This window comes from Muntiacus reevesi, chromosome 6 (genome assembly GCF_963930625.1).
Source record: "Muntiacus reevesi chromosome 6, mMunRee1.1, whole genome shotgun sequence".
Classification (NCBI taxonomy): Eukaryota; Metazoa; Chordata; class Mammalia; order Artiodactyla; family Cervidae; genus Muntiacus; species Muntiacus reevesi.
In genome coordinates, this window is record NC_089254.1 from 29,047,718 (window position 1) to 29,058,941 (window position 11,224).

General features: G+C 47.4%; 1 protein-coding gene across 3 annotated transcripts in view; it reads right to left on the reverse strand.

The window, feature by feature from the left end:
• Positions 1-10,779, reverse strand: part of CDCA7L (cell division cycle associated 7 like) — a 46,091-nt gene extending 35,312 nt beyond the window's left edge. The window contains exon 1 of one of the 3 annotated variants that reach the window (XM_065938811.1): positions 10,361-10,779. In XM_065938811.1, the coding sequence (XP_065794883.1) occupies positions 10,361-10,384 (24 nt within the window). In that variant the 5' untranslated portion in view covers positions 10,385-10,779. The remainder of the gene's footprint in view (positions 1-10,360) is intronic. The other 2 variants (XM_065938813.1, XM_065938810.1) reach the window with 2 other exon arrangements.
• Positions 10,780-11,224: the final 445 nt, after the last annotated feature.

The window sequence follows — 11,224 nt, forward strand, 5'->3', positions numbered from 1 at the left end:
GTTAAGATTTCTCTGCACTCTAAAAGACTGATTGTCAAATCAAACTAGTCTGCTCTCAGTGGTTTTCAACAGGCTGCTATTGACATTTTGGTGGCTTCTCCCTACGGGCACTTCTGCGCTGCCTGACACAGGGCACCGACAGCCCCGAAGCCCTGACAACAGGCGCGTTCCCCTCCTTGTGACTTCTGTCACCACCGCGACACCAGTTCACTCAGGTGAGAGCCACAGAATCCGAACTGAAACACACATGCCTTTGCATGTCTGTCAGGACAGGACAGATTACAGAGCAGCAGCAGACGACTCCACGTCTGAACGCTCTAAAGCAAGAAAGCCTTCTTTCCTATGCACAGAACATGCTGGTCCTGGGCTGGCCAGGTGGGCCAGCTGCACGCCGCCTCACACAGGACCCAGGCTGACAGTTTCCACCGTCAGGAACACGGGCAGAGGCAGCATGACAAGGTAGATGATGCGCTGGCTTTAGAGGATGTCACCTGACTTCTGCTTACATTTCATTAGCCAGAGCACATCTAAGTCTTGCCTGTTTCAGGGGCCAGGAAAATGCATTCCTCCCATTTACCAAAAGAACAAGAATATTTGTATAGAGCTCTGATGGCTACCAAACTATGACTGGAAAGCATTCCGTGAAGACACTGTGTCAGTGTTCGTTATTAAAAGTGATCACAGAGTGTAACTGTACGAACGTGTGCTCAAGGACCCCATGAGCAATGAGTCACAGGGGCAGGGTGACGTGGACGATCCACAGTCAGGGTCGAGGTGGTGCAGTAAATGCAAACAGGGAGGTCAGCCCAGGAGGGCACCCGACCCAGTCACGATGTGATGAACCGAAGAATTCTAGGGGCCACGAGGTCGGCCACGTCCACACAGATGTGGGACGTGCAGGAAATTCACGGGTGGACACGGGAGTCTGGAGAACACGGGGCAGGGGTACACCGTCTGTTGGTAAGCCACTGTCCGTGTGCTCAATGCAGACAAGCACTGAAGAGATCTGCACGCTCCTGGGGATCCAGGGGACAGGCTCTTCACCCCACAGCCCAGCCCTGGAAACCTTTATAGAGGGATCCTCTTGACACACTTCTGCCCTGCTAGGGGAAAACACGCTGAACAATCCCTGGGATGCCGGCCGTGCAGGCTGCTGACACCACTTGGCTCCTGGCTTTGTGCCACGGTGAATGTACACACTCCCTAAGAGTGCGTCCTTTCTCAGTTCCCAATTACAGCTGGGGAAGAGGATCACTTAGTACAACAAAGATCCCAAGGACAACTAGATGCTCTTTTCAGTGAATTTTTGAAGCTATCAGTGTGGGAAAAGAGAACAAGGCAGTTTTAGTTTAATTTTTTTTTAACTCAGGTAAGGAAAACCTTCTGCAAGAGGTCATGTGCATGTACGAGAGAGGCTGGATGAGGCCCCACCAGCTTCAACTATTTTAATAAAAAAACTCCCCAAATAAATCGGTGTGTGTGCATGCTCAGTATGAATCTTTGCGACCCCATGAACTGGAGCCTGTTAGGTTCCTCTGTCCAATGGGATTCTCCAGGCAAGAATACTGGAATGGGTTGCCAGGCCTTCCTCCAGGGGATCTTCCCAACCCAGGGAATAAACCCCTGTGTTGTCGGGCGGATTCTTTACCACTGCCCCACCTGGGAAGCCCCTCCCTCCCCCAACTGGGATCAACTGTTAGTAGACAAAAAAACAAAGAATTAAGAATAAACACAGTTTAGTACTGGCACAAAAACAGAAATATGGATCAATGGAAGAGCCCAGAGAGCCTAGAAATAAATCCACACACCTATGGCCAATTAATCTTCAGCAAAGGAAGCAAGAATATACAATGGAGAAAAGTCTCTTCAGCAAGTGGTATTGGGAAAGCTGGACAGACACATGTAAACCAGTGAAAGTAGAACACATCATCATACCATAACTCAACACGGCTTAAAGATTTAAACATAAGGTGTAGGACCATACAACTCCCAGAAGAGAAAACAGGCCAAACATTCTCTGACTAAATCACAGCGATGCTTTCTCAGGTCAGTTTCCCGAACAACAGAAATAAAAGTAAAAACAAACAAACGGGACCTAATCGAACTTAAAAGCTTTTGCACAGCAAATAAGCCATAAACAAAATGAAAAGACAACTTACAAAACGGGAGAAAATATTTGCAAACAATGTTACCATCAAACATTTAATTCCCAAAATATACAACCAACCCACACTGCTCAATAAAAAAAATAAATAAATAAATCAAAAAATGGGCAGCAGACCTAAGTAGACATTTCTCCAAAGAAGGGCATACAGATGGCCAAGAGGCACATGAAAACATGCTCAACATGGCAAATTATTAGAGAAATGTGAATCAAAACTATACAACGAGGTTGTCACCTCACACTAGTCAGAATAGACACCTTTAAAAGTCTACAAATAATAAATGCTGCAGAAAGTGTAGAGAATAAGGAATCCCCCATACACTGTGGGTAGGAATGCAAATTGGTACAGACATTTAGAAAACAGTGTGGAAGTTCCTCAAAAAACTAAAAGTAGAGTTGCCATATGATCCAGCAATCCCACTCCTGGCCATTTATCAGGAAAAGATGAAAATGCTAATTAAAAAAAACAACAGAACATTGCACCCCAGTGTTCACAGAGCACTACTTACAACAGCCAAGACACGGAAGCAACCTAAATGTCCAGTGGCGCATGAATGCATAAAGAAGATGAGCTGTGTGTATACACACACAGACATTAGCCATGAATAATAACAAGACAATGCCATTTGCAGCAACATGGATAGACTTTGAGATTATCACGTTAAGTTAGAAAAATAAAGACAAATACCATATGATATCATTTATATGTAAAATCTAAAATATGATATAGATAAACTTATTTACAAAACAGAAAGAGATTCACAGACATAGACAACAAACTTATGGTTACCAAAGGGGAAAGAAGGTGGGGGAGGGATAAATCAAGAGTTTGGGATTTGCAAATATTGCATTTATATATATACATAGTAGAATTTATATAAAATAAACAATGTCCTACTGTACAACACAGGGGACTACATTCAACATCCTATAATAAACCATAATGGAAAAGGATATGAAAAAGAATATACATATGTATAACTAAATCACTTTGCTGCAGCAAAGAAGGGCTTTCCACATAGCTCAGTTGGCAAAGAATCTGCCTGCAAGGAGGAGACCCAGGTTCGATTCCTGGGCTGGGAAGATCCCCTGGAAAAGGCAATGACAACCCACTCCAGTATTCCTGCCTGGACAATCCCATGGACAGAGGAGCCTGGGAGGCTACAGTCCACGGGGTCGCAAAGAGTCAGACACAACTAGCCGACTAAACCACCACTACCACAGCAAAGAAGAACTAACACAACACTGTAAATCAACTGTACTTCAATAAAAAATTAAAATTAAAAAATAAATGATTTTTCAATGCACTTTTATTTTAAACTTTCTCTTCTAAACCAATGTTACTGGAGAACAAAATAAAGGGCACTAGGCATTTTGCATTAAAAAAATATTCTTTGAGAATTCAGTATCAAAGATAACCACACACATTCCCCCCACCCCCCGCCAACCGCCTTCAGAGTCATGGAGTTTTAAGTAAAAGGATGGAGCAGGTTGGGGGAGTGGACAGGTAGATATATATTTCAGGGCTTATTAAATGTACAAGTTCTAAATTTTATACTTGGCAGTTCCATGCTGCTTAAGCTGGGGAGCTCAGTGACAGCCAGAGGGCTTTCAGGACCACAGGAGGGAAAGGAGAGAGGAAGTTTTTTTCCCCAGAAGAGTAATTTAAAATAGCATTCTTGACACAAACAAATAAAAACGTATCATGGAATAGGCATGACATTTAAAGACGAAACTAGATTAATGGGAACATCTCCTGCACAGGCAGAGTGAGACCGCACACCTCCAGGCCGCTGTGGCAGGCGCGAACTGGCCTCCACCATGAATTAGTCCAACAAAAATTTCCAGAAGCTCTGCTCCAGCCTGTCGTAACTCATGCCTGCACTCACTATACAATGACAATCCTAAACCATCTTTCTTTAAAAACTCAACAAATATTTAACATCTGTGATATGCCAGGGGCTTCCCAGGAGGCACCAGTGTTAAAGAATCCATCTACCAATGAAGGAGACACAGGTTTGATCCCTAGGTCAGGAAGATCCTCGAGTGGGAAATGGCAACCTGCTACAATATTCTTGCCTGGAAAATTCCATGGACAGAAGAGGCTAGCAGGCTGCAGTCCATGGGGCCCTAAAGAGTCAGACGTGACTGAGCACGCATGATATGCCAGGCCCTTCACTCACTGGGATAATTATCATTTTGGCTTGCCACATTATTTGGGGTGATCAGCCATCACCCTGGGGTAAATCCTGGGCTCTCCAAGCAGAGGGGGTGTCTACCAGCAGGCAGCCGAGGGAGGGCCAGGTCTTGTGCCAAAAAGACTCAAAGGCATTTGTCAGGTAAATAGGGTCCTCAGAAGCAGAGCTTTAAATATGGAGGGCTGCCCACAAGCAGAAAAAGGCAATGGCACCCCACTCCAGTACTCTTGCCTGGAAAATCCCATGGACGGAGGAGCCTGGTAGGCTGCAGTCCATGGGGTTGCTAACAGTCAGACACGACTGAGCGACTTCACTTTCACTTTTCACTTTCACGCATTGGAGAAGGAAATGGCAACCCACTCCAGTATTCCTGCCTGGAGAATCCCAGGGACGGGGAGCCTGGTGGGCTGCCGTCTGTGGGGTCACAAGGAGTCGGACATGACTGAAGTGACTTAGCAGCAGCAGCCCACAAGCAGTGCTGTTGCTACACAGGGTTTGGGGGAACAGGAGAGGGGGTCCCATGGACTAGGCTCAGCCCTCAGGATACCAGTTCAACTGGCAGGACAACCTGGGAAAGCTGTCACCACACACCTGGCAGCCCAAGTTATGCTGTTTTATGAGCAACGCGCAACCAGAAAATGTCTAGATCTTAAGCATACAGCATGGTGACATTTTACAAACTGCACCCATCTATTATAACCAGCACATCAAGAAATACCTTTGTTTTCTGAACTCTCAGAAAGAGTTTTATAATGAGTGAACCTACTGTTTGATCTCTAGACATCCACAACATCAAGGAAAACACATTTTCGGGAATGCCACCTAGAAGACAATTTACAGCCAAAATAAAGCAAGAGCAAAGAAGGCTTAGCTTGGGGGCTCTAAGTTCAGGATGAAAACAGTCATTATTCCAGGCCAGTTATCATGAGCCCTGATTCTAACTTGAGCACACAGTGCCTTCTGTCAGCTAACACAACGAAAGGAGAAATGCCTTAGGAAGACAGAATGTGAGAGGTGCTCACCTACTGACAATCAGCCGTGGCCCATCAAATAGCAAGTACAAGATAAGGAAACAGCAGTTAAGAACAGCGTTGTCTTCAACACAGGGCATATAGTATGCGCCACCCCAAGGCGGTCATTGCAAAGTTTCTTAAATGTATTTGTTAATAAATAAAACATTTTCAAAGAAAATACATAAAACACTCATCTGAATGAAAATGAAAACTGTAAAGACCTCCAAGCTACTCCGAAAAATAGTATGGACAGTGCCAAAGAAAGCAGGATTCAAACAGCAATCATACTATAAAATTCAACAGCATACTATGGAAGTTAAGCAAAAATGGTGACTGGACACAGGCAAACAGGGAATGAAAAATAACTAGAAAATGATACTCGGAGAGCAGCGAGATAGAGCAATAGTTCAGTTTGTCTCCTTTTCAGCTTCTGTGAACAGGGTGTTATTTGTACAACACAAAATTCATCTAAAAGTCAATCCTATGTAAAAACTTTGTGGATCTTCTTCGCATTCCCAAACTGACTTTCACAGCCAGCACCCAAGAAATCCTGCTCAAAGCATAACTTGTCCAGTTCCTTAAAAAGAACTAGATGAGCTGCGGTTAACACCCCAGCTCTTCTCTTTAAAAGGAGGGACAAAGGTATAAGAAAGTCCCAGACGGCTGACACCTCTTTCTATTTACATAGTTTAAACCTGGTGTGTCCTTGATCATGTCTACCAGCAAGAGTTAGGCCCCGGCTCTGCAGACAGAGTTCTGATTCAGCTCCTTTCACACTAGGCTACTCCAAGGAAATCAGTCTATCAGCCTTATCTTTAAAATGCAGATAATGCAACCTACTTCACATCACCACAGTGAGGAGGAAATCTGTTAATGCTAACTACCTAGCACAGCAGGGCTTTCCTTGGAGGGCGGGGGAGAAAGATGACTCTTAAGGCCTTCTACTCCCAAAACTGAAGGCCGCCTAGGTCTATCCCCCAGCTCAGAGTAACAGCCAGCTGAACTCTGTCAAAGGCAGAAGAGCCAAGCAGCTCCAGAGTGATCGCTGACTGGGTCTTGGGGAAAGAGCAGTGTTTTAGGAGTCTCTTGTTTCTTCCACAATAACTGACGTAATACTTAGCACCCAGTAGCCACTAAAAGAACTAAACCAGTCAGGGGGACTTCTGTCATCAGCTGATGATTATGATGGCAGGACATCAACTACTTGAACCAAAATTCTGGCCTCTTTCACTGTGGGACTTCACAACCTACTTTTTTGCACTATACCCAGGGCATTTACCATGACAGAAGAAAATTATCCTGGCATGTTAACTTCAGCTATATGCCAACTATGCCTCTGAATGGTCCTATTTAAAAACTCCTACAGACCACTGCTTGTCAAAAAGAAAAATAATGATTCCACAAATATTTTATCTCTATTCCTCCCCAGGGCTTCCCTGGTGGCTCAGATGGTAAAGAATCCGCCTGCAACGTGGGAGACCTGGGTTCAATCCCTGGGTGGCGAAGATCCGCTGGAGGAGGGCATAGTAACCCACTCCAGCATTCCCGCCTGGAGAATCCCCATGGACAGAGGTGCCTGGCAGGCTACAGTCCGTGGGGTTGCAAAGAGTCGGACACGACTGAACGGCTAAGCACAGCCCATTCTTCCCCAAGCAGCCTGTATTGGTTCCATTTTGATGCATAAAGCTATGTCCTTTACATATCAAAACTGTATCTTGGAGGTAAAAATTCTGTACTGTGGTTCAGAGAGTAATAAGAGAACGCTTCAGGGCAATTTAAAATTAGCATGCCTACACTACTCCATCTGAATGGCTTTACATTACTGCACTGTTCCTAAACTGTTTTAAATCATGTAAGTATCTTACGATTCTCTGTCCCCATACACCTGATCAGATAGAAAATGCTGTGCTGAGGTTTCGCCTGACCACCGAGAATTCAGCTCTTTTATGGGAGGGAGGTCAGCAGTACATCAAAAGGAAGAACAAGTGGCTTAAAAAAAAAAAAAAAAAAACAAGTGGCCTTTTAAACACGGGAATATTAAAATGACAAATCATTGTGCAGGCCTTCTAAGATGCCATAAATGACTGCCCTCTTGACCAGCTTCTGGGACTCTGGGCACATGTTTTAAGTCAGAGGATCAGATGAGTACACTTTGTGGCTGTGAGATCACCATCAGAAAAATTCCTGTGCGGAGGGAGGTGGGAGGGGACACATACGTCTATGGCTGATTCATACTGATGTATGGCAAAAACCATTATGATTTTGTAGTTATCCTCCTTAAAATGAATCCATACATTTTTAAAAAAAGATAAATTCCTTTCCTCATCCAGACAGCATGCTCATGCAATACATGAGAACATTTAGAATTATTTCCTTTTCTAAGGATCCCACAGGCACCCCAGTGCTAGAAGACAGTAAAAAGATCACACCAACATTCAGGAGCTCCCAGTCAGTCAGTTCAGTCGCTCAGTCGTGTCCGACTCTTTGCGACCCCATGGACTGCAGCACGCCAGGCTTCCCTGTCCATCACCACCTCCCACAGTCTTCTCAAACTCATGTTCATCACGTCGGTGATGCCATCCAACCATCTCCTCCTCCCTTCAATCTTTCCCAGCATCAGGGTCTTTTCCAATGAGTCAGTTCTTCGGCTCCCAGGCTCTCTGCAAGAAAGCCGAGGCAGGCCCATCCTCCAGCTCCTGCCAGCTTCTCTGCTGAGCGCTCAGTAATGATTCCCTAGTCTTTATTGGGCATCATTCCTGTCACTCAATACAAAAGTACAAAGACACAGTGGTCAGCCCAACAGGCACTAGAGCCCATGGGAGGTGTGACCACTGTCACAGGACATCAAATCTGACACCCCGGCGAAGCTGCAGAAAGGCAGAGGCTAGGAAGGAGTCCACAGACTTTAAACACATGTCTTGTCTCCGCCCTGCCTACCTCCCTTCACTCAGAACGCGGGGTCTAAGCTGCTTTACTGAAGCCCCTTGAGCTCTGCACTTTGCAAGGGAGGGAAACTCTATCTGCTGCATGTGTGGGATTAAAACCCACTGCCCACTGGGCTGAGCCTCCCTTCAGGGTGTGTTGGAGTGCTCCCCTTGCTCCTCTGTGCACGAGGTAGAGGTACAGGGAAGAGCCACATGAATTAACACCTGAAATGTCCACTAAGTGCTTTTATTCGTAGTCACCTTGCACCTGGGAGAATCATTCTGCACTCATTTAAAGACACTATAATATGCTCACCCTTAAACTATGATGAACGTTTCCACCAAAAAATATCCTAACAAATCTTAATTTCCACTGTCAATTAGGAGGGCTTCTGAGATGGAGGGAAAAAAAAAAACAACAAACCTGATCATCTTACAAAAAGTTAACCTGCCCTAATGGGTGCATAACAGCTCTGATATAATTGGTGGCTTACCTCCACCTGTACACGTGGTTAAATAGTATTAACACTATGGAAAATTAGCCTCATTATTTGACAGTGAAGTGTTCATTTACAAGTACACATCCTGGGACATTTAAAATTTCCTAAGCAGGAATTGTTACGTTGTACCACCAGAACAACAGGTCTCAGGAAGGATACACCATCAAGATACATTTTCTGATGAAATTCACAAGGGGCTGGAAGCTCCTTCCAGAAGGGCTTAAATCCTGGAGAAACCCAAACCTCCTAAAGGCCTAGGATACTAATTGTATGGTGAGAGCCAGTGGTTAACAGAAAAACAGTAAGGAAGCCTGTCCCACCCCTTGAGTCAGTTCTCCTTGTTTTTAATACCTCCCCCTTCATTGGAGAAGTTTAAAAATACTCCTCAAAAACATTCACAACAGTAGATTTTTCTCAAGTGTCCCCTTTCAGGAAGCCCTCCAGAAATCATCAAATGGCCAAAGTGACCATCGGTGGCGCGATTGTGCGGCCAGACCCAGACAGGTGGCAGCGTCAGGGGCTCAGGTCCCACCTTCCCCTGCAGGTCTGCCAATTCCTGGGGAGGCCCAGTCCCCAGGTGGAGAAAGGAGGTGAAGGCCAGCCAAAGGTAAGGAGGAAGCAGCGAGAGAGGTGTTCACTGACGCAAGAAAAACCCCGAGCCTCACACAAAGCATCTTTCGGGATCTTAGGAGCTGCTTCCTTCCCTTTCTAAAACGTTTGTTTTTCGTACACTGGAAACAGTTTTTGCTGCTTACCTCTTAATAAAATCTGTGTATTCGTTACTAGAAAGTAGACAGAAGTGCTTTTTACAAAGTCAAAAAGAAAACTGAAGCGAAGGCTACTTTCCCACCACCCACTGTAACACTTGGAACCTTGATAATGAAAATTTTAAGAAAGACCTAGTTAAAACTACAACGGGTAACTAGGGTGATGTTGTATATATGATTTGGATCTTGAGGCTTTTTGTTTTTGAACCTGGACTAATGACGGTGCCAGTTCCCCCAAACAGTTACAAGTTCCTTGAAAACAATTACAAAAGTTCTAGAACAAATACAAAAGCCATTCCTTATAAACTCCAAGTTATAACTTGGATAGTTAAGTTGAACTGCCTAATCCTCGAAGACGTTTTTTGTTTTGTTTCAGAAAATTACACTTAAACGTAACTCAACTCCGTGCCAATCCCAGAGAGTGGGGTGCGCGCACCGAAAAGCTTCCCCCTCCCAGCCCCATGAGCACTGCAAACGCAGTCGCTGAGTCCCTGCGGCCTCGCCGCCGGCACTGCCCTCCAGTGCGTCCACTCCGGGGGCTCCTGGCCGCAGCAGCACGGCCTGCGAGCCCGGAGGTCCCCGCCGACACGGCGGTGAGCGCCCGCGTGGGGCGCACCCGGCCTCTCCGCGCCGGAGAACAGCCGTCACCCACCGCACACACCTGCGGGGCACGCCCGCTCCGCAACCAGGCAGCCGAGGGCCACGTTTCCAGCCCAAGGCGGGGCGCAGAGCCAGGCGCAAAGAGAAGGCAGACGTGGGCGCGTCCGGGCTGTGGCGGGCGGCCAGACCCTCACCTGCGAGCGGGTCGCCAACGCCATCCTTCCCCACGGGACTCCGGCCTCCTCCCAGCACGCGGCCACGGGAGCCTGGCTCTCCAGGGGCCCGGCGCACGGAGAACGCCCGCGGCCGCGCTGCACGCTCGCCCCGCCCGGAGCTCCGGCGGGCCGGGGGAGGGGCGCACTCGGCGCCCGGGACAGGGGGGGCGCCCCGCGCCGCTCACTCGCCCCGCCGCGCCCGCCCGCGAGCTTCCGCTTACACAACCCAAACTTCGCGACCGATGGATTTCGCTTCTCAGGCGGCGCAAGAAGGGCTGCAGCCGGGCGCCGCCCGAGGTGGCTGCCAATCTGGGGGCGCCGGGCTCCCCCCTGCAGCGGAGGGAGGGAGTGGAGCGGTCCGGCCGGGTTTCGCGCGGGAGAAATGAGAGGGGGCTGTCCCGGCGCAGCCTCCAGCTGGCACGCCCGACTGCGGCGCCCGCCAGATCTTTGCAGGGTTTATTCCAGGTAGTGCCCTGGAGCGCAGAGCCTCTGAAGCAACGAGAGTCTCAGAGCAGGGAAAGCCTTTTAGGGCTGCCTCAGAACTTGTTTTGTTTCGTAGTTGTAAAGGGGCGGGGTTCCGACGCCTCTCAAAACATTTGCTTCAGGGCTCACTTTGCAAAACTGGTAACCCAGGCCCCCGAGGGTCGGGAACTGCAAACCTCCCGTGGAACTTCAGACGGCCTGTTCTGTGCCATTGTCCATGTAGGCCTTGCAGCCCCGCTGGACAGTTTTACAGGTCAGGGAGACTGACTGATACTGGCTGAGCAATTACTACTGTATGTCAGGCGCTGTGCTCACAAACTGGGACAAAAAGCAGGCCCCTGCTCTGTTGGAGTTTACAGG